This window comes from Hesperophylax consimilis, chromosome 26 (assembly GCF_061612785.1).
Source record: "Hesperophylax consimilis isolate HC1 chromosome 26, BYU_Hcon_1.0, whole genome shotgun sequence".
NCBI lineage: Eukaryota > Metazoa > Arthropoda > Insecta > Trichoptera > Limnephilidae > Hesperophylax > Hesperophylax consimilis.
The window spans coordinates 11,803,848-11,828,914 of record NC_142861.1 but is presented as its reverse complement, the minus strand read 5'-3'; the positions used below and the strand labels follow the sequence as shown (position 1 = coordinate 11,828,914).

General features: G+C 32.9%; 1 protein-coding gene across 1 annotated transcript in view; it reads left to right on the top strand.

The window, feature by feature from the left end:
• Positions 1-25,067, top strand: part of LOC149411121 (cyclic nucleotide-gated channel alpha-3) — a 244,696-nt gene that overhangs the window by 45,230 nt on the left and 174,399 nt on the right. The window contains exon 4 of the mRNA XM_089647642.1: positions 10,046-10,543. Coding sequence (XP_089503768.1) covers positions 10,046-10,543 — 498 coding nt within the window. The remainder of the gene's footprint in view (positions 1-10,045; positions 10,544-25,067) is intronic.

The following is a 25,067-nucleotide window of genomic DNA, read 5'->3' as shown; positions in this document are numbered from 1 at the left end:
TGAAAATGCCAAGGCATTTATTTTTTTTATCTAATGCACGGTATATAGTTGAAGTTAGTTCTGCAATGGCATCATGAGTGCCTAGTTTCTCTCTAAATCCAAATTGGCTAGGACTAATTATTTTATTATTTTCAATATAGTATAAAAGTTGCTTTTTTACGATCTTTTCGAAAATTTTTGCAATGTTTGAGACAACAGATATGGGTCGATAATTTGATATTTCTTCAGGGCTGCCAGATTTAAAAACGGGTGTTACAATAGATTTTTTATAAACGGAGGGGAATATTCCACTATTTAAACTAATATTTATAATGTGTGTAATTGGAATGCTTAATAATTCATTATAATTTTTCAATATTTCTACTGTGACTCCATCAAACCCTGGTGCAGATGCACCTTTTAATTCACTAATAATATTTTGTATGTCATCTGTTGTTACCGGTTTGAAAACTGACAGATTATTTTGTTTCTGACAGTCCTTTTCGAAATTATCTATTTTATAATTTTCATCGATTCGTGTAGCTAAATTTTGTCCGACGTTAGCGAAATATTTATTGAAGGCATTAGCACATTTTGTCGGTTCCATTAGGGCATTAATAGAATTTTTTCCGATATTAATTTTTTTAATTTGAGTTTTTTTGTTTTTTCTACTATTTATTTCATTTATTGTTTTCCATATATGTTTTACATTTTGTTTAGCCACATCAATTTCATTTTTGTAAAAGTTTTCTTTAGTTGTTTTTAGTAAACAGGTTAATTTGTTCCTAAATTTTTTATAATCTGTGTATATTTTTTTATCTAAGGGAAATTTCTTTGTCAAGCGATATAACTCTTCTTTTTTTCTAATAGACACGATTAAGCCATGTGAAATCCATGGTTTTATTTTTTTGAATTTTGATTTAATTTTTATGGTTTTAATATCTGTTGATGCTGTAATATAATTGCATAGTATATTATCAAAATTATTTGCGCATGTTTCAGCACATGTTGATTCTAATACGGAACGCCATGTTTCTGTTTTTATTTTTAGGCTTAATTTATGATGGTTTAGTGATTTTTTTGTAAAAGTATTGCATTTTGAATCAATATGATTATTAATATTAAGTTTTTGTATATAGATGCAAGTGTGATGATCAGTAATATTATTTTTCAATATTATCGTGTGTAATTTGTCGGTATCTTTAGTGTTACTCCATATGTGATCGATACAAGATGGACGTTGACCCGTAATTTCTCTAGTATATTTATTTATACACAATATGAAATTCATTTCCGTCATATAATTGATAAATTCAGTTTTTATTCTGTTACTATTTTCGTTTGAAACATCTATGTTGAAATCGCCGATTATTGTTATGTTCTGTTTATTTTTTTTTGATAAGATAATACTTCTCAATTCATCCATAAATGTGTACTCGTTTGATCCGTGTGTTCGGTAAATTGCAATAATATTAAAACACATTTTATTTACATTTAGATTAATATCTAAGCAATTAACTCGCTGCATAGGTACTTCTTCCACTGCGATGTTTGAATGGCAAGATTTAACAAATACAACAATACCACTATTTCTGTTAATAGCACAAGATGTTGCGAAGTAGGTATATTCTGGTATGCAAAATTTATTGTATACGTTGGTGAATGCTTCAGTTAAAACTATAACGTCCGCTTTATGATTTAGTAAATTAATTGAGAGTAAAAATTCATTGAAATTTTGTTTCATTGATCTGATATTTAAATGGAGTACAGAGAATGAATTTGTTATTTTATCCACGATTTTATTACAATCTTTTAAAGTATGACAAATATACTCCGAAATATTAAGCGTTTTATCTAATTCCTCAGTGAAGAAATTATTCATTTTTGAAGAAATAAGGAAATAATATTGTTATAACTAATTGTCAAAAATGAATTTGATTTTGATGACAAACTATAAATTAGCAGCATATGTTCACGGATAATATCAAGGTTGACTTGAAATAGTTTTGGTGACAATATTGAACAACTTAGCATTATATTACTAGTGATGATATTATAAAGATGATACATACTATGTAGTATATTAATTTTGTTTTGTATAAATAATATTTTACAAACATTAACACTTTGAGAGTAGGCTAATATTTTAATGCTTTGTTTTTGTCTTAAAATTTTACAGAAATAGTTAATTAAATATTTTTTGGATATTACTGATAAATTGTTATCTCTTCGATGGTAGATTAAAAACATTGAAATGTTTCTCAATTTTTTTAAAGTTTTAATATTAATAGCTAAATTGTGCGAAAAGTCAGAAAAGTGTGAAAAGTCAGAAAACAAGCGTATTTGAAACAAAAATATAAATTTTGGTATTGAGTTTTTAATCTTGTTAAGAATTTTAAAGTTAGTTATTAAGAATGTTAAAGTAGGTACATACCTATTCATAATTTATACGCCCTTGGGCAATAGTCATCATTTTTTTAAATACATACAATTTTTGCTATTTGCTTTATGATTTGTATCGTTTGTTGACTTGAAAGTGTTGTTTTGGAAATCACAATTTTTGCATTTCTCTTCTTTGTTTTTATTGGGACAGTCTTTCCAAGGATGGTCCATGGCGCAGTGCAGGCATGAAGCATTTTTGTCCTTATTAAAGCAGTTGACAGCTGAATGTCCAAATCTCAGGCAATGGAAGCATTGCATTATTGGATTAGCATCCTCCACCCGCACTCTGTGGTATCCAATATTAATTTTCTCTTTAGATATGAGATATTTCCTAAGTTTTCCACTTGTTTCGACTATATAGTTTGTAAGATTGTTTTGTCCTTTTGGTTTAAGCATTTTTACTAATTTTACTGAGTTTTTCGGATTTTCATCCATGATGATTTTAATTCCATCATTTTGGGTTTTTAATGATTCTATTATTTCTTCTTCTGATAGGTCGATAGGTAGGTTTCTGATGAATAGTTTAGGATTTTTTTTTCTAATTCCTTCGCGATCATATTATTTTTGAAGACTATATTTATTTCTTCTGTTAGTTTTTTTGCGTGATCTTTTTTGGGGCAAGAGATGATTAGTTTCTTATTTGATGCTTTTTGTACTCCATTTACTGCAATCCCCAAATGCGATGTTTTAATTTTTTTAACTATCATGTCTCGAATATCATCAGATGTTGTATTAGTATTTTCACTTGCAATTATTAATGAGTATTTGGCCTCTGGTATAGGTATTGAGAGGGTTGACTTGTTGTACGTAGTATTAATTGATTCCTTTTTTTCCTTTAAATAATTTTAAATTTTTTCTGTTTTTCTTCATTTAATATAAGTTTATTTTGTAGCTCAATTATTTTTTCTTGTAGTTGAAGTTTTTCCTTGCACTATATTTCCTCTAGCTGGTGTATATCTTGTTCTATGTTACTCCTTTGTTTTGCCTCTTTGACAGATGAGCATTTTCCTATTTCAATTTTAATTGAGTCAATTAATGATTGGACACTTTGGTCCATAATGAGTTATTTTTTTGCGGGCTGTCTGGTGACTAAACGCAGCCAGCCTGCTTTATTTTTGTAACAACAATATGTTAAACTGGGTATCACTGTGGTTTGTGGTTACTGAGTTTATCGAAATTTCTGTCCGTGCGAGCTGCACGGCAGCAGAAACTAGACTGAATTTGTATTATTATATATGTACCTGTATGTATCAAAAAAAAAAATAAAGATAATCAGGGAGCCGGAAGGTGATGATTTATCTATGATGTAAAATCAATTAGATTAATGTAATCAAGGATTTTTTTCAATTTATTACTTGCGTTGACCTCTCAGTTGGCGTAAAGAAATTTATTTTTAGAAAAAATATATCGTAGGAAATTACTCTGCCTAAATTCTCAAGTTATTCCATTAAAACCTTCTGTAGTGCTTATTGTCAAGATGGTGATCATCTTATTGTATTAAGTTTTTCAATTATTATATTAATAATCGGATAATTTCTATTTTCAAGAGCTATTTCCGTGAAATATCACCGCGAGAACTCTATATTTTTTTGATGAGTACAACCCTCAAAATTTATTAAAGAAAAGCAGTTTAAAAAAAATAGACTTGTAGAAAAAATAAATAGGTTTATCTAAAACATTATCCAGGTTAAAAAACAATAAGTCTTTAGAAAATTCTAAACATTTAAAGGATAGCTGCCAAAAATATGGGAAAAATTAGCTGCTAAATCATATTGTTTATTCTGATTTGAAATATGAGATCGACAAAATAGGGGTGAAATAATTAGGGCCCCAATGGTCGAGTTGTTAAAAAATTTGTCATTTGTTATTTGTTAATGATAGACGGCATCGTGAGTCACTTGTCACATTCTCCTACGATGTGTTTGTTTGTGTCCACATTGATGCATTTCAGCATCACCTAAGCTCCATGTGACCGTATATGAACACTTGTCACATTCTCCTACAATGTGTTTGTTTGTGTCCACATTGATGCATTTCAGCATCACCTAAGCTCCATGTGACCGTATATGAACACTTGTCACATTCTCCTACAATGTGTTTGTTTGTGTCCACATTGATGCATTTCAGCATCACCTAAGCTCCATGTGACCGTATATGAACACTGCTCAGTGACTGTGATTGGACCGAATGAGGTTTGGTAAGGCCCACGCCCAGTTGTAGTCGGGTCTACATACAAGTACTGCATGAGTGAATGCAGTTAACCCATGAGGTAAATGGCATCTACATTTATCAAGTCCCAACGACTCGGTGAAATTTCATAGAATTTCGGAAGGCATCCAAAATGTGAAAGATATTCATTATTTTTTAAGTTGTCGTAAAAAGAAATACCATTTTAAAAAACTAGATAACATTATCTTTAAGATGTTTTTTTTTGAAAAAAACATTGATAATTCTAAAAAATAGAATTTTAATATCAAACATGTTAATATCAAAGTGTATATAGTAATAATTGGATGAATTGAATAGCGCCGTTTTTGTAAAAATCACTTCAAGGGCGCTGTAAGCTGTAATATGACTTTATAGGCTCTATGTATCTTACTATTTGCAAACGTATACAGAAAACATACTTACGTGACAGGTCACTTCAGATAAATTCAATAATTTTATACATAGTTTTCTTGGAGAAGATACAACTTTGCATGCAGAGGATACTATATAACAAAATACTGCACATTCCGTGTTTTACAACGTCTTTTCTCCCTTTTTTTTATGCTTACGATTTTGTTGTCCGGGTTAAATCTTCCCCATAGGAAAAACTAAACCCTTCCACTCACTTTTCCACAAATGATCAGCTAGTCAATCAACACTATGTAAGTGCATTATATAAGTGAAATAAATACAAAACAATACAAGAACAACAACACGTCAACTCACCAGATATCAAATGGGAAAAAAATTCACCGTCTCCAGATATTTTCATATCAGAGGGTTCGGCTCCGTAGAACTTCTAACAGGGCCTATAAATCCTACTGATCCCTCAACATAAATATTAAAAAAATCTTTTGTTATCCTACATGTATTCAAAATGACCGACTTTTGCATCTTTATATATAATTTTTTTGATAGATCTAATACGCCTAAATTTTTAATTAGAGAGCTAGGTATAATGCCAGTAGCCGAAATAACGAATGGTAATATTTTTATAGTCTGAGAATGCCAAATTCTTTTTATTTCATTTCCTAAATCTGTGTATTTTCTTATTTTTTCACTAACAGATTTTTGAATATTACAGGAATTTGGAATAGCGACATCAATGATATAAGTTATTTTTTTTAATTTTGTCATGTAAAACTATATCGTGTCTATTATGACTAATCGATCGGTCTGTTAGTATAGTTTTATCATGATATATTTTATAAAATTCGTTTTCTAAAAATGAATTTGGTTCGTATTCATAATATGGTATTACATTACGGCAGTCAATCAAGTTATGTTTAATTACCAAATTTTGGTCAATTATTTTTAAAACTTGATTGTGCCTAAATGTATATTCGGACGGTGCTAATATAGAACATCCCGATATAATATGTTCTATAGTTTCCGGAAAAGCCAAACATTTTCTACACAAATCATCAATTTGATTTGTATCTTTGATTATATGCTTTCTATAATTTTTAGTATTAATGACTCTATCCTGAATGGCAAGCATAATGTTACATTTTTTAGAAGATTAGTTTCAAAAATAGAATTTATCATATATTTTTACTGTTCAATTTCAGAACTTGAGAATTTTTATAAATATCACGCTTTTTTGAGCGGAGACGGTTTACGTGTAGTTCCCGTGAGCACTTAGGCCATAGGCCCATTGTGCTATCTCCCATTTTACCTCAATCCTTTAACAACAACCCAGCCCCTTTAATAAAGTTCACCAGGGCTATCATTGGGTATGTGGCTATGTTTTCTGGTTCTACTGTATGTCTCCTCAGGTATCTGAGCCTAGTTCCCATCAGGGCAGAACATTGGAACCAGAGGTGAATTGGAGTCTCTTCATCCTCTTCACATTTTCTACATCTATTGGTGTTTTCCACTCCCAATATCTGCATGTGTCTCCTGAGATAGCAGTGTCCCGTTAGTAGCCCTAGCCCTCAGCGAGTTTCTGTCCATATCGAATAGTTTATTGGTTCGTCTAGGGTCTGGTCCTTTTATGAGTACTTTGGATTTTCTCATTCCAGATGCCCTCTCCCATTCTTTGCGGTGCTGGGATTTGACCCACCTATCAATATGTAATTTTGTGTGGCAAGCTGCTACTCCTACGGCCGGCTCGGATCCTACAAGTGGTGCTTTCGCCCCTTTCCTTGCTAGTTCGTCAGCCCGCTCGTTGCCCTCAATACCTTGCTATGAAAACGGTTGGAACCCATCGGGACTTAAACCCGAGTTATAAATTGGCTAGCTCAGTAAAAGGGTAAGCAGATGAAACTCGGATACGATCAGGGGTGAGGAACTTCTTTATTCATTACTTCGTCCATCGGTCAGGAGTTTGGAAAGGCCAACACAAAATAATAACACAGGAGTAAAAGGCACATGGTATATTAATTATTTAAAGAAACACAGGGTTGAAATAGAATCTCTACTCTCTTCTCTCTCTAAGACGACCGGGTGAAACGGGGATTTTACATGAAGTTAATGGATTTGAAACTAGAAAGGGGTATACTGGAAGCTTACGGTTCGCCTTTAGGTGAGGTAGGGTAGGGTAGAGCTGGTTCTGCCCGCGCCCAAAAGGGCCGCGGGACCGTGGTGGTGTTGTGAGACACAAGATGATTTGACGGAAGCGTGGTCCCGACGAACAAAGGTTAACTTAGGATGCTGAGACATGTTTGTGTATTGGTTACGCGAAATATTTAGTTATTCTCAAGAATGAGTCCGCTTTTTAATATGGCGGGATTTTGCGCGTCGAGCGTTGCAGTTTGCTCCGCGCGGTACACTGTTGATGTGACCGGAGTCGAATTTGGACTGCCGGCGCAGCGGGTAGCGATAAGTTTTGTGCCGCGGTGGCTGTGTGGGTGGTCTGTCACGTACGCTGCGACCATTTGCATGGGGGAGAGTGGTGTTAGAGTGACCATCCTTTTTAATGTAAGGTGACTTTATTACGTAACAACCTCTATGACCTGGTACCAGATTAGGATTATTTTATTGATGGTATCGAGTTCTGTAAGAACAGTCCTGCATTCCATCACAAGTCTGGAGTCGCATCGGTTACTTCGCAGTGCCATTAGGGTTGCCTGGCTATAAGAACAAAAAAAAATCACACTAAAAAAGATCAAAAAATCTATTTAAATTTATAATATATTATAATTATAATGTATGAAGGCTTTTGACAAGAGGTATCCGGGAAAAAAATATTTTCGTGAGTGGGTTTTGGGAAAATCTAAATATTTCAAGTCCCTTTGAACAACGGAACTTTTTATGTGAATACCGCACAATACCACAAAATTGCTCCCAACTATCTGGAACCTGACTATGGCATCCCCAATTGGGGTATGTTGTTAGGCTAAAGTTAGTGGGGATGGGAAAGGAGAAGGTGAGCAAGTAAATTTTAGATATAAATAGAAAATAGAAACGAAACACGGAAAATAAAAAGATAACGGTCACAAATAGGAATGGAATCAGGATATGTTGTCTTACCGGGGCAGCGTCTTAATAACTCGACCATTGGGACCTGGTTATTGAAGTCATATTTGCCGATCTCATATTTCGAATTCAGAATTATCACTAACTTTATTAATAATTTAAAAAATATATATTTGAATAATTTGTTTTATACCAAAAATTATTCATTTAAATAATATAAAGTATATTTGCGACACGTTCCAAAGTGAAAGATACGCTCAGTATCGCCCTGGTGTAAGACCACCATTCAGAATTTCAACGTTGCTTGACATGGCTTTGGCCGTGCTTTGTGACAAGATCTGAATAGCCGGTACGTCCCCAACTTCATCTATCCCATATCCTTATCCTCCCCATCATCTCCAGCTTCACAACATACCCCGATTGGGGATGCCGTAGTCTCACTCCTGTGAGTCTCACTAGTATGGAGCAGTTGGTACTCTTATGCGGATTCACATAATATTTTTTTAAATATTTATTAATTTTTATTTATTTATTTAACGCCCAGAGGGCTTTTACATGTGGGTGGTACATTTTTAATGACAGTTTTGAAACATAAGAAATAAAAAATAATAAAAATAAAATTACATTAAAAAATAATATATGCAAGAAACAAATTTAAATATAGCAAGAACATAAATTAAAAAATACAGCGATTTGACTGGTTTAAAAAATATAACTTCCATTTAGGAATAGTATTGAAAAGTTAATATTAAATATATCGACATCAGTATTGGTTTCCCATAGTGTGAAACCGTTGTATTGGGGAGCGATGTGTGTTGCAGTGGAATGGTGTATTTTGTCGTGTTGTTATTGTAGGTATTCGTAAGTTTATGAGTTGCAGAAGTTCGCAACAGTCGAATTTAGAGTTTAGAATCTTGAATAAAAAAGTTAAGTCGTTTATTTTACGCCTGTCTTCCAATGTGTGTATTTTTAGAGTGTTTAATTAGAAATGGTATTGTAAGTCTTCTAGTGGGATAATTAATTTAAAATTTATAAAACACCAAAAATATAGTGAGAAGGAAGAAAAACACTTACCTGGTTATTCAGATCTGGTCATGTTTCAATTCTGAATGGCGGTATTTTACCAAGGAAATACTGAGACTATTTTACATTCAGAAATGAGTCAGAAATGTAGTAAATATATTTTTGAAGTGAAACTTCTTTAGGCGCGTAATGGATTTTCGGGGACGGAGTAAAACCGAGTCAGGATCGACACGAAAATGCGGGTACCCCCACCACCGCTCACCGTTCACTGTCCCTCTCTCACCATATGCGCTTGTTGAGGTGGGGGAGCCGCTCACGAACGTTCTCTCTCTTCTCTTCTTTCCTCTCTCTCAGACACCAGCGAACTGCGCCACGCCAAGCATCAGCTGCTTGGTTAGTATACTGCGTCGTGAGTGTAATACGAGTGAAATACGTAATTGATTGTGGTTCATACGGTTTGGTACAGAATTTCAGTGTTAAAAATGAGTAGTGACGAGATAGAGGTGATGAACACATCATTGTCATTGTAATTTCTTTGTAATTTTTAATTGTAATATTGTTATTTATGTAATATTGTATACTTGTGAATAAATTGAAAATTTTTGGAACTATACATTAATCGAACGTCATTCATCTATAAGAAAATATTAGAAAAAGCAAATCCATGCTTCGTCGTTGAATTATTTAACCTCTAATTTTCAAACTAACCTAAGAGAGAAAATAGAGATGATGAAATGAAAATAGAGAGAGAGGAATACTAGAAGTTTCACTTCTGTCTTGCGTAGGCTTGACACACCCACTTTTTTTAATTAATTAAATAAAATTTACTTGCGCACGCCATGGTTTGAAGCCACGACCATTGGATTTAGTCTAAAGCCTTACCCTCGACCATGGACGTCGTCATTTTCTTTAATCATGTAATTTAAAAAAAACTTTTACCTTATAACGATATTTTTATTTGTTTTCTTTGCAGGCGAGACGATAATAGTGTGGTTTTGCCTGGATTACCTCTCGGACTTTCTCTACTTCGCAGACATCATATTCCACTTCAGAACGGGCTACTTAGAAGACGGGGTGCTTCAGACCGACTCCGTAAAACTCAGAAATCACTACATGAACTCAACCACATTCTACATAGACTGCTTGTGTTTGCTTCCATTGGACTTTCTCTATCTGTCCATTGGATTCAACTCTATCCTAAGATCATTTAGACTAGTGAAGATCTATAGATTCTGGGCGTTCATGGACAGAACGGAGAGGCACACGAATTATCCCAATCTGTTCAGATCTACAAGCTTGATACATTATTTGCTGGTGATCTTCCATTGGAATGGATGCCTGTATCATATAATTTATAAGAATAATGGATTTGGAAGTAAGAATTGGGTGTACCATGACTCGGAGTCAGCGGACGTCGTGAAACAGTATTTACAGAGTTACTACTGGTGTACGCTGGCATTGACCACAATAGGTGAGTGAATTTTATTTTATTATTTGTGTAGTTTAACCAAATTTAGTCATATTTTGTTTATTTTTCATGTGCGAAACTAAGGGCGACGTTTCTTGGAATATTTATAAATCAAATAGAGAAATTACCCCAAATAAGCCTGAGATAATCAACTTCTCACCACGAACCATCAATCACAAAAAATACATCTTCTTTGGAGAATTTCATAATCTATCTGTCTTTATATATTATTAAGTTATAAAATTTAACATGTTATATCAAGTGTACATCTATTCTAAAACTTAAATCTATTACCTACGTACTAATATGTGGACTTCACAACATTGAGACATAACCCACGAAAAACTGCAATACTCTTAGCTTCCTTAACATTTAAAGAGAGTTCATTGGACATTTTGAAACCTTTATAGTAAATATTGTTTTGTGTTGCCGATAAATTTGTCATAGGAAGCCTAAAATCGTTGCAACTTCTCGTAGGAAGTCCATGGATTGTACTATTAACTACAAACACTTTTTGACATATAATCTGGTATATAAATACTAGGGTATTATAGACCAAACGTTGCCACACACTTGTGATACACAAAAAAGAATGCCTGTTGCGGACACCGGGCAGCCAGCCGGCTGCTGGCGTATATTATACCCGAAAATATCAGAACAATAGAAAACGATAAACACCTACTAAAAGCGATTAAAGAGAAGTTCAATGTAAAAATACCAAAATGATGAATTTATCTTCTTAATTACTTAAAATTTTAATATTCATATTTCCTTAAATCATAGTTACAAAAACTAAATATTCTTCATATTGATGCTCACCACTCTTCTAGACACAAGCGCCAGCTTCTATTGAAGAGAAAGATTAAAAAGTCAAAAGGAGTGAAAACTTATTATATGAATTATTTTAGTTAAGGCGATGCACTACGTAGTAATGAAAAATCATGTGCTTTTGATTTGAAAATTTGGTCGCCTAGAAATTTTTCTGATGCTTTAAATAAATACCGCGAGTGAGTATAATACATCTTGGCCTTTGAAATAATCGAGTATTTTTTACATAGGTGAGTCTTTTTATAAGCCCGAAAAAAATAATTTATAAGGCCTATGAAAGCTGCTTTAAAGTTCAAAATTTCCTACTTAAGAACCCACTTTCGGTTATGGTTTTATTGTATAATGTGGAAAATTAAGTTATTTATAAAATGGTCGAAAAAAAATGAAATATTTATGCCTGAACATCCACAAAATAAAATAAAAGGCACTTTTTGGCCATGTTTTTTTCTTGCATAAATCAAAACAGGCGGATGGTGTTAAGCGGGAATTTAAACCTTATCTCCATCTACGTAAGGAGTGTTATTGATGGCGGCTCGATTCAAAATATTACACGACGTAGTGCATCACCTTAACATTAATGATTATACTCTGTAAATTGATTAATTATTAAATAAAAAATAAATAAAAGATTTTTATACAAATCTACAATTTTATTCTGAGATTGATGAAAATTTGCATATACTTAATTGGAAAGGTGTTCAAAATTTCACGTAGATACTTCGGGTTCTTTCCCCCTCAATCACAATAAAAAATACTTCGAGGGCCTACCGGGAAGCTGACTAGTCTCGCATGCGTTTGTTCAGATCGCTCCAGCTCATTCTCGGTAGGACGTAGCTGCTTTGGTCAAGTCACAATCTCATGCGATGCACTACGTCGTGTAATATTTTACACGATGTAGTGCGTGTAATATTTAAATCCCCTTACGTAGATGGCGATAAGGTTTAAATTCCCGCTTAACACCATCCGCCTGTTTTGATTTATGCAAGAAAAAAACATGGCCAAAAAGTACCTTTTGTTTTATTTTGTGGATGTTCAGGCATAAATATTGATTTTTTTCCGATCATTTTATAAATAACTTAATTTTCCACATTATACAATAAAATCATATCCGAAAATGGGTTCGTAAGTATGAGATTTTGAACTTTAAAGCAGTTTTCATGGGCCTTATAAATTATTTTTTTCTGGGCTTATAAAAAGACTTATCTAAAAAATACTCGATCATTTCAAAGGCTAAGATGTATTCTACTCGCAGTATTTAATTAAAGCATCTGAAACATTTCTAGGCGACCGAATTTTCAAAACAAAAACACATGATATTGCATTACTACGTAGTGCATCGCCTAAATATTTCTAATAACATTTTTTTCTCTTTATCTTATTAATATTTTTTCCAGCAACTCCAATTGACGGAGACGAAATGTAATCCTGTTATATAACTGACAACATGAACGCACCATACTGCCTATTAACACTGTATGCCTGGAAATTGGGGGTCTATACTAATTTTTATAAAAAGGACCTTCTAATAAACAAATCAATTATTTTATGTTGATATCGTTACATTGCCAATGAGTTTTATATGGAAGAAGGTACTTACAGAGGTTGAGAAACATTCACTTGTTGGGATACTACTTTCACTATAGTTTTTGGCTTAACCAATTTTATTTATTATATATGATATGCGATGCGTTATAGGTAATATAATGTTCACTTCGCGTCACGACTGTTGGTTTTGGAATGAATGCCCGAGCACGGGGGAGAGGTATCAAGGAGAGGAGAAACGGGAGTCGGGAACAAAATTCATTGCCAGTAAACTAATTCTCTATAAATCAACAAATAGCCATTATTGACTTAAACATCTGATTCCTTAGAACGTCTTAGAAAATTGGTAGTCAACCTCCAATGTACAAAATTTCACCAATATCGCTATTAAACTATAGATTTGTATAAAAATCAAACCCACTCCACAGGTCATAAACACTCTTCTTTATATATAAATAGATTATACTAGTTGAAGTCCTAGAGTTTTCAGAAACAATATGTAGACAGTGATCTTCTACTTGTTTTGAAGGTTAAGTGTGCAAAAGTCCTTCAATCTCGTAATAAAACTGTAGATTTGTATAAAAATCATATTCATGCCGCCCATTCACCCGCTCCAGAGCACTTATATAAGATACTTATATGGACATTCTTCTTTATATAACTAGATAGACAGATTAGAGCAAATGGACGAAGAAATGAGTGTAAGGAGATAATGATACAAACGTGAATGGTAGAGGAATTCGGGGACGCTTGAAGAAGTCATGACACGATCAAGTGAACCAAATATTTCAGCCGGGCCACGTAAAGAGTCACAGAAGAGTATGAATGCGGCAAGGAGTGTGTGCCAAGACCGACTTATTTCGCGGTCTGTTTTCTCTGCCTACACCTCCGGAGAAACGGGTGATGGTTAGTCAGATAGATTATCATCATATATCCGGTATTATTTAAAGTACCTGCACTCTAAATAATGTTACATTGATTAAATAAGAACGTATCTAAAGGTCCCTTTTTAAACTCGGGAATTGGCGTGTTTATAGATTTTTTGATTTTACGAAACTTGAAACTGTTTACTCAAATCTGTATTTCAATTGATTTCGAAAAACGAACCAAATAAACCAAACTTCCGATTTGGGATGCGGGTTTGATTACCGCCGCCCCAACACATTTTATTGGATAGCAAAAGAGACCATTTCAACTGGTTTCTCTTGACCCATCGCCTTGCGCCGTAAAGGGCGGGGTATATCATTCGCTCGTCACTCATGGACATACTGATCTATTCAAATTCTGTTATGCTATCCTTGTTCTATCGGTATTACAATGGAAGATGCTCTGAGGAACTAGCGTCATCGATCCCTTTGGCACCGGTGCGTAGTATAGATACACGCCAAACGCGCGCCCAACATTTGTACATGGTTGAAATTTGTCACATGAGAACGTGTCGCTTCTACGATTCGTTCTTAAGTTCAACAGCTCGGCTGTGGAACGAACTGCCGGCCTCTGTGTTTCCTCCCTCCTACAACATGGGACTCTTCAAGACCCATGTTCACTCCTTCCTCTCCACAAAAAGACCCTCCACACAGCATCCCCAAAGATGACATAGGCCCTGAGGGAAATTATTTTCTTCAGGGCCTCCTGTGTGGAGTCAATATAAAAAAAAAAATAAAAAAAAATCTTGGGCCAGTTGTTTCACGGTACTTAAATATATTAAAAGAACATAAATATGGTTGAGACCCCTGACCTCCTCAATATTTTTATACCATTGATCCCTAGATTCCTACAGTTTTCCTTCCAGAACTTCCTCTCCTTCCGTTTTTTTCTTGCACTATTTTTTATCTCCGTTTCCTCCGGGTATATTTTTTAAATATTTACTGATACTCATAAAAAGCAACGTGGGAGATTGAATTCTTTTCGAAGAATCGGATTTTATATTTAGATCATTCTAGGTAAAATTCCTCCGGTCTCCGTCAAACGTGCGTCATATCACGTCCTCTCGACTTCTTCCATTTTCTCAGTCTAGATTTCAATCTGTCAGTTAACCTTCTTATTTTTTTAGTTTCTTATTCATTTCTCTCTGGAATTTATGTCGAGAAGAAGAGTCTGTACTGACAATCCTCACAATCGTACTTCCCTTTCCCCATCTCTTTCCCGTCTCCCTTGTTTTATTGAATAGTGCTAGTTGCCTGAGATGTACGCAGAGTTTTTCGAAATCAGATTTAGACAATGACCTTCAAAATTGTAGATTTGAATAAAAAAACAATGCCAGGCCCGCATTCTTGTAAACACTAGAAGCGATGAACATTCGTAATATTTCGGCAGTCAGTCTAGTGACAGATACGTCAGCAATTAACCTATCCTTGTAGAAGATATTGTTTTAAATTTCAATGGTCTTGCATTGTTTTTAAGTGGAAGCTACAAGCCAAAAAGTTTATATTCTTGGTATACCTTATATTGCAGGTAATAGGCATTAAAATCGCTTGACAAACGGAGTCTAGAAACGTTCGATTTCAAGCACAAAACTGGTTTTTATTTATTTTGTAAATAATTTTATAAGAAAGCAAAAAAGTTAATCAAGTGAAACTGTCACAGACAATCTTAGCTATAATATTGTATTTTTTTAAAGTTGTTTCCTTTACGCGTTCATACATTTCTATTGAAAAAATATTTATTTTAGTAGTTTACATTTATATTTTTTATTGAATAATTTATTCTTTTAATTGTATTCGTAGTTAGCGAAACGATAGGAAAACCTTCAATTTATCTATAGCATATTTTTGGGTATTCATAATGTACACCAATTCGTTATAAAGATTTATCAAAATAATGATTTGGCATTAAGCTTCGCCTTATCGGATAAAATGAATAAAAATGCAAACACAAATAATGTCTTATGCTACGTTTACCGACATTTGCGAACGGAATCGCGAGCCGAGCCACGAATTATGGGAAAGGAACGAAACCTCTTTCCTGTCGTTTTATACGGGGCTGAGTTAGAATCGCGTTTGGGTCCCACCCAGACGTGGTGAATTCAATTCATCGGCTGGCTAAGTCCTTCATCACGATACAAGAACATTTCCGCTTACTATGTTGGTAGTAGGAGATTTTCAAATATTGTAAGGTTATTCGTAACTCGGGAATGTTTGTTTTTTCTCTAATAAAAAATTATATTATTTAGACTTCAAATTAAAAAAAAAGTCCATGAAAAACATTCCCCAAAGCATCTCGTTTTCATAAAGCTTGAAGAAGCTGAAAATTGGCACCATTATTTTAAAACCTCTAAACTTGAAAGGGTTTAAACTAAATACCGTAAAGGGTTTTGTAAATAATACCCAGTACCTATATATTTATGTATTGATGTTGTTTTTTTCTTTTTGATGTCGATGAAAGAAATAATAACAGTGGGAACAAAATCATCGTAGATTGCACTAGAAATTTTAACATCAAAGGAAAAATAATAATAACTTTTCCGGGAAACAGGGTAAGGGAAAAATCAATGTTTTTCAATGAAAATATCATAAAATATTTTGCTATGTGAAAACAACAAATAAATGATAACAAATTATTATAAGCAATAATTATTAGTATAAAACATAAATTGCCGCGACGGGAATTGAACCCGCACCTTCGGATTGCCGGTCAGATGCACGAAACCACTGTGCTACGTCGGCTTGTTTTTAACCGCCATTCAATAAATATTAGTATTTTATTCAACAATTATTGCTTTTTTTCACCTGAAAATATGTGCATTTTTAACTTTAAAAATCATATTTCAATATGATAGAATGATGTAGAATAATCTCCTTTTAGAAATTGCCGCTAATTTTTGAATACCGTAGCTATACACTGAACCCCTTACTAATAATTATGTGTGTTATAAATTTTACTTTATAGTACATACATTTCTCTAAAATGCTTTCTCTTTCTTTTTTGTTTACCTCGTAAGATTTCTCTGTACTATATTTAGTTTATATATTTATTGTCCTGAAGGTTGGGAACAACCGAAACCGGTCGACGTATATAATAAAATAAAGTGGTTTAAAACAAAAAATCTTTTTCACTTTGTATAATGTCAAGCCACAAAGTGTTTGCTTTTTATTGTTTGTATATTACTCACTTAGAGTACTCCAGGATTAGATCACAGTTATGTAGACTAACTTTTGTTAATTAATTTTAAAAAATTAATTCCGCAGGGATCCATACTAGGACCACTACTGTTCCCAATTATATTTAAACGGTAAATTTTTTTTATGCAGATGATACTGCAATTTTATACTCTCTTCTATTTCACATAAAATCTAGAACATCCACAAAAATTTATATATATGGAAACAAAACTATTAACATTAAGAAAATTATATGAATATAATATATGTCTACTTATATGCAAAATAAATAATAAACTCATACATTCTCATTAAAACGTCCCAAGTACACACACACTTTTCACGGCAACACGATAAAATACATTTAAACACCATACATACTCATTATGGCAAGTAATCCACTGGTTACGAGAGGAGCAACATATATAATTGCCTCCCAGACAAAATTGAAAATGAAAAAATTTAAGTACATTTAAAAAAAAAATTGTTCACTTTTATGCTCAATCAACAAAACATTGAAAGTTAATAATATCGTTATGTAATGTATTTATGGGTAATGTATTAGTTATTTCTAGTGAAAATGTAATTTTCTTTTATCTACAATAAAAACTTTAAAAAACTTTTAATTAATTTAGTCTCCTTCGGTGACTTCAACTAAGTTAGTTACATCCGTGGAAAATTTCTTTATCATTTCGCTATGTTAAAAAGATCTCATTTCCATAGTCTATGGTTAATTGCTGCATCTGTTCGTGGTCTATGCTTGCGCCATTTGCTATTTCTCAAATTAAATTACGCTCTGCAACTAGTTTGGAAATGCTTTAAGACGTTGATTATCGTTTAATCCGACGGAGAAATTTTTAACTCAATGCACTTTTATCTTTTGTTATAAGTTTGAAATGGAAAATTAGTGGACGGCTTATTATGGTAAGCTATTTAAGAATATGTAGACATTGAAAAAGAAAAACGATTTATGTACATGAAACGTGTAACGTGACAAAATACTATATAACTATATATACTAAGTATATTTTGTCCAAATTCCCCAAACCTAATTAATGAAGTTACCCGCATTTACCCTTCTTTCAATATCTCTGTCAGCCTTCCCATCTCTCGTAAACACACTTCTTAAATACACAAACTCATCCACCTGCTCCAAGTTTTTCTCATTCCCAACTATATTGCACACTGTTTTCGTACTCTCTCTTTCAAACACAATAACTTTAGACTTACTTACACTCATCATTAACCCATTCTTCATACATACGTCGTTGATCCTAGACACGAGAGACTGTAGATCTTCCATCCTGTTAGAAATCAGCAACGCATCATCAGCACACAACAGGCAACATAATTTCAGATTACTAAAATTCGCGTCCAATCCCACCTCTTTCAGTTCTAGCATACACTTTTCCATGTATCTTATTTACTCTCCCGAATATATAATTTATTTAATTTTTCTCATTAATACTATGTAGGAATATTAATGTATTCACAGTATTGTTATTTTAAAACATGTTTTACATTATCGGATTCAAAATGATAGTGTCAAAATGACTTTAAAATAATGCGTGTATCAGATGAAATATCAAGATAATATTGACATTTGAAATGCGCGTGCATTTCAATACTGCTGGATTTTACGAAAATATTTACAAAGTGCAAAATAAATAGTGTGTTCTAGTGGTTGGTAGATAATGTTGTTTCGGTTTTACATAAATGTCAATTGAACGGAAATGAACCGTGGGTAAAAATATTGAATATATAATCATTTAAGACAATTCAATTTGGGAAGCGAATATGGATACAGCCTCCCCGGGAACCATTGGTTGAATAACTAACAAACTTTCATCTCCAGGTCACCCCAAGTGGTTCGTTCTTTCGTTCTTCTACCCTTTTTATTCCCAAAATTTTCTCTCTTTCGTTTCTGTAAAAACACCCTATACACAGCATCCCCTAAGAACACATAGAATATATTTTTATCAGGGCTTCCTGAGTGGAGCTTATGTAAAAAAATATCTATTTATATAAATATATTAATAGCTAATATAAAAAAATGTTTATTTATAGAAATATGGACCACTGTATATATATACACATATATACCACTGGACTATGACGGCCGGCATAGTCCAGTGGTAACGCATTGGACTGCCATTCCGAAGGTCGCGGGTTCGAACCCGGCGTGCGCAAATAAATTTTATTTGATTAATTTGTGTTATTTCACAATTAATTAATTAAAATAATATATAGTATATTTGCGGCACGTTCCAGAGTGGAAGATACTACCAGTATCGCCCTGGTGTAAGACCACCATTCAGAATTGAAACGTTGCTCCAAATGGCTTTAGCCGTGTTTAGTGACTAGATCTGAATAGCCAGGTACTTCGCCACCTTCCTCTTTCCCTTCCCCACTTACCTTCAGCCTCACAACATCCCCCAATTGGGGATGCCATAGTCTCACTGGCTCCAGACGGGAGCAGTTGGGACTCTTGTGAGGCATTCACTGTAAAAAAAAATATATATATATATTAATAGCTTGTGTAAAAAATATCTATTTATATTAATGTATTTATACAAATATATTAATAGCTAATGTAAAAAATATGCATTTATACAAATATATTTGTAATAATAATAATAATATTTGGATGATTTGTATAGCGCCGTTTTTGTACAAAATCACCTCAAGGGTGCTTTATTATTTATTACTATTTATGTATCAGCGACTCTCAAACATAATTTTCAGAAAAAGTTTCAGTCGCATCCAGGAATTAAACACGCTTATATTGTCTTTACTGATTAAATATTACAATTTTGAGTTATACTCATTAAAGGTATTAAAAAACTTTTTTAATTGCTCTAAAAATATGCAAAAAATGTTATCAAAACATTTCGTAGAAAAACACGGTTATCGCATTGCCAGAATTCTCACACGAAATGCTCAGCTTTGCAGGAGTCAGCTCTTACCACTAAGCTATCTCGTCAAAGAGTCTTGTATTTAATTCATTAGAGTTTGTGTTGTTATTTTGAAAAAATAATTAAAATTTTCAGAATTCACATCTTAGTCGCGCAAATAACATTTTTCTTGATGTTTTTGACTGAAGATTTGTTGTTTAATCCATTGCTTACTCATTCCTCCATCATTGCATAAAGAAAATTCCCAGTTTACTATCGTGGTAGTAGACGATACTGATATAGTCAGGTTATTTGCCGCCTATGAATATTTATCATGCTTAAAAAGTTTCAAAAATACCAATTTCCTCTCAAGTTCACAATGCGTAGATGTCTAACAATGAGGGTTGAAATTCCCCTGGCAAAGTAAGAAACAAGGTAAGCGAACTTCCCTTGTTTACTTTTTAACTGCCCTACGGCAATTACGGCCCGTATTTGACGAAACTCGTTGTAAAAAGGCTTAAAGTGAATTAATTGCTAAAATTTTACTAATTCTAAAACTTTAAATTGATACAGAGGTTCTTTGTCTCAAGAGGAATTTAATGACAAATTGACTTGAATTGCTGCCTAACAGCAGTTTTGCATAAAGTTACTAAATGAGTATTAATTTATCTCAGATATAATGGATGTTTGGATAGGTGGTACACTGTAACATTAAAGATTTTTTCCGTTCACACGAACGACCAAACTCTTATAAAAGCATTTTGTTATTTTTTATGAAGATCTTAGCTAAGATAACGAATATCTAAGCACAAATCTATTTAACGATTTACCTGATGTAATAAGCGATAAAAACTCAAATTAAACGCAGCGCTGCTATATCATACCGTATAGGTCGTACAAATATAGTTGAAGCAACCAACACATACCTAGTGTACACTGTATACTGTATTTTTGAAATAAGTTTTGTTAGTTACAATATTGTGCTTATTTTTTTTTAGTATGTTAAAAAAACTTACTTTAACTACGATATTATATTACCATAGGATAACTCCTTTGTACATCTTTCGATACAAATGTGTATCTTTCATACTTTTCATTTGCACTTTTTATCGCTGTATTTATTTAGCTATGTTCTGTAAAATACCCAGTCTGTCGTAATAAAGGTTTGCTGAATACAATCATGCTTTACAACAAACTATTATTAATTACTTTTATAAATGTCAACAAAGTTACTGCACATTGCACTGTAATTTGTATTTACAGAGTGGAAAATATTCTCAGTATCGCTCTGATGTAAGACCACCATTCAGAATTGAAACTTTGCTTGAAATGGCTTTGGACGTGTTTGTCTCATAACATACCCCAATCAGGGATGCCATAGTCCCACTGGCTCCAGAAGGTTGGCAGCAGCTTGGACTCCTGTGCGATTTCACATTTTAAAAAAAAATTGCCCAGAGGGCTTTTACATGGTTGGTTGTATAATTTTAATTTGACAAATACTTTGAAACATGAAAAATAAGAATAAAATTACATTTGATAAAAGCTATGCAACAAGTCATACAAACACAAGAAACAAAAACAGAAAATTACAGCTATTTGTAGGTTTACATGATGTGTTTAGGAGTATTGTTGAAATAAATGTTTTAAATGATCCACAAAACTTGCCAAGTTGGTATTGAATATGTCAACATCACCCAAGTAATGATTTCCCATGGTATGAAGTCGTTGTATCGGAGAGTGGGCAATATAGTTACGCTTATGTGTGCTGCTGTAGAATATTGTATTTTGTCGTGTTGTTACTGTGGGTATTCACAACAGTCGAATTTAGAGTTAAGTATTTTGAATAAGAACGTTAAATCGTTTATTTTACGTCTATCTTCTAATGTATGTATTTTTAGAGTATTTAATAAGAAATTGTATTTTAAAGTCTTCTTCTTATTTTATTATGTACAATTATTGAACTCCCTTGTCCAATAAAACTCACTATGATAACCTGCTTATATCATTCATACTCAGTTTAATGATTGTATTTCTAAACAACTTACCTATAACAATTTACACATGTAAAAGCCTTTAAGGCGTAAATAAATTCATAAATATTGGAGTGGGTGTACACTGTACACTACCGATATTGATGTCTTTGCGAAACGTCAAATTTATTATGAATTTATTACTAGCTGAGGGGTACCCGGCGTTACTGGGGGTTATTCTAAAGAGATAGACATATACCATCGCAAAAAATTTTGCAGGCCTTTTCAAGATACAATTTGTTATTAAATTATTGTGACGTATCTCATTAGGTTAAGCCAGCGTTAGCAATATAGGGTTAGGGCCCCAAAATATTTTATTTACGACTTGATTACAAAAAATCGACTTTTCTCGACTTTCTATAAATATAATATGAATGTTTTATATAGGTATATAAACTTTCCCGGGAAAAATTTACTAAATCATAATGAAAACCGTATTAAAATCCGTTGAGTAGTTTAGAAGAACGAAGCGCACAAACAGATAGACGTGGATATCGACTATATTTTATACTATTTAGAGATTTTAAGCGAAAACAAGTCAATAAGTTGATCGATTTTTAATATTCAATTTTAGCTCACTTAGTGCTTATAGTTATACTTTTTAGAAAAAGATATTGTAATTTCACTGCAAAAGAGCTGGAATTTTGCTGAAGAATGCTGCAGAAATATTGAGAAGAGCACCTTGGATTATTATTTGTGTTATGGTGAATTCTAAATAAACACTTGTGACTTAAATTGGACAAGTGTGTTTATTAGAATTCCTAATTATTGAAGTAATTTCAGAGCTAATTATGAGCTCTACTTGCAGTAAAACTATAGGGTTTTCCAATAAGAGGTGTAATTTTGAATAGCCCGCTATTTCGGTAGATGTTATTTTTAAAGCTGTCATATTTTGACATTTGACAAGTAAAAACTACGTCATTAATAAAAATGGCACGATAACGCTTCAACAACGCATTAAAATTACTAAAATTCACTTCAGTGAATCAAATGCAAATCATTTTGAGTAATGAGGCCCATTTCCACCTCGGTGGCTTCGTCAATAAGCAAAATTGTCGCATCTGGGGCTCAGAAAACCCAAGAGTTATTATTGAAAAGTCTCTTTTTCCTCAACGTGTGACTGTTTGGTGCGGTTTGTGGTACGGCGGAGTCATTGAACCTTACTTTTTCGAAAATGAGGCTGAAGCAACAGTAACGGTGAATGGATTGCGCTATCGAGAGATGATTAATGATTTTTTATGGCCGGAATTGGATGGTATTGATCTGGACAATGTTTACTTTCAACAAGACGGCTCTACGTGCCACACAAGCAACGATTCCATTGATCTTTTACAATTGAATATCAAAAAAACACATTTTATTGAAAAACCCTCTACAATACTTTTTTCCTAAATTCAAATAAACCAAATATTTTACTATTTCAAAAACTGAAGCAAATCGTTAAAGTGCCAATATCTCAAAACTAACGACATTTTAGTAAAGTCATTTTTTGATATTCTAGTCCGTCGTGAGTTGGCCTGTCAGCTCCCAAAGGGATAACGTTGACGTTTGAGACACCCTGAATATACCAAAATATGTATAAACATTAATTTTAATAAATTTTATATATTTCGACTCTAGTAATAAATTAACAGAATAGTATTGTATAAAACAAAAATAAAAACCATAATATAGTAATATATTAAGACAGGATGTAAAACCAATTAAATTCAGAAAAGAATCATATAAACAACAACGGAAAATCCCTCCAGCATCACGACATACCACAATTAGGGATCCAATTAGGCACCACTTATGTTTAATATTCTTCCAAATCATATTAAGTCTACCAATTCCTTAGTTAAATTTAAAAAGTTAATTAAGATTTATGTATTGACAGACGATTGTCTTAATATCTTTTCATCCTTGTCCTTTCTTAAATAATAAGATTTTATTTAAGTCCCATTTGCTAAAAACTGAATGTAACCCTATCTGTTTTTATTATCTACTTTGCTTCTTCTTTTGAAAAATGATTAATTATTAGTTACGGTTCAAATATTTTTACAATATACTGTCAAATTACCCATCTGGTAACATATCTTATACTTATTTTTTCTTTAATTTTGAAATATTTTGTGTTTGTATGTAGAATTACTTTATGTTTGTGATTACTCTTATGTTTGCTTCACTCAAATGTAAATTGTTAACCTCGATACAGGCTTACTCCTAGTAAGGATGATTTTTATGTGAAAAAAAGTGTTATAAATAAATAAATAAATTTTCCCACTGGTTCCTTGCTATTAGGAAACTTGCGTAATATTCACATAAAATTCACAGTGTATCTGTAAATGCAACTATTTTGCCAACTTTCAAACCATCTTCGAACGCTTTCTACGGGGTCTTAAAGGAGCGTTCTCACAAAGAGAAATATCTATCCCAAACGGTTTTTTTTTTATTCTTATTCTCTATGACCGAAGGAGATAGGGTCTCATTAGCTCAGTTGGTAAAGCGGTGCTCCGGCAAGGCAAGGGTTTTGGGTTTGAGTCCTAGATGTGACCGTATTTTTTTACTGATCTATTCAATTAAAACTGTCTCACGAAAAAAATTTTTTTGTAGATATTTCTCTTTGGTCTCGATTTAAAAATGGAGACGAGACGTCGTTGAAAAATGATGAATCGATAAAAATTAAAAAAGCAAACGCAAGCCGATGCAGTTTTTTCCCCTCTTTTTCTCAATATGTCTTTCTCGTCTGTCTTTTTCCCGCGCTTTTATCACGACGAAATTTTGTTTTCGCCCTTTTGGCGCCTTTTTTTTTACAGTTTTTCCTCGCCCCATAAATTCGTGGGATGAATTTTTCAGCTTTTTGACAGAGAAGAGTTTGTTCGGTGAATGGAAGTGTTCGGGTAATAAAATTAAGGAATTTATTTCGTCGGAATCTGAAAAGAGTGAATTAATGTTTTTATTACTATTTTTTTTTGAAAGAATTGAAATAATGTACGTATTTATGTAACTTAAGACGTGCACATTATTTATGGATACTGCAATCTGTTACATGTGACGTAACAATTAGAGTTAATATTAAACGCGACGCACGTTATATTGTACGTTTTTATAGATATCGTTGGTTAATTTATTTTATTAAAATACGCTTTTT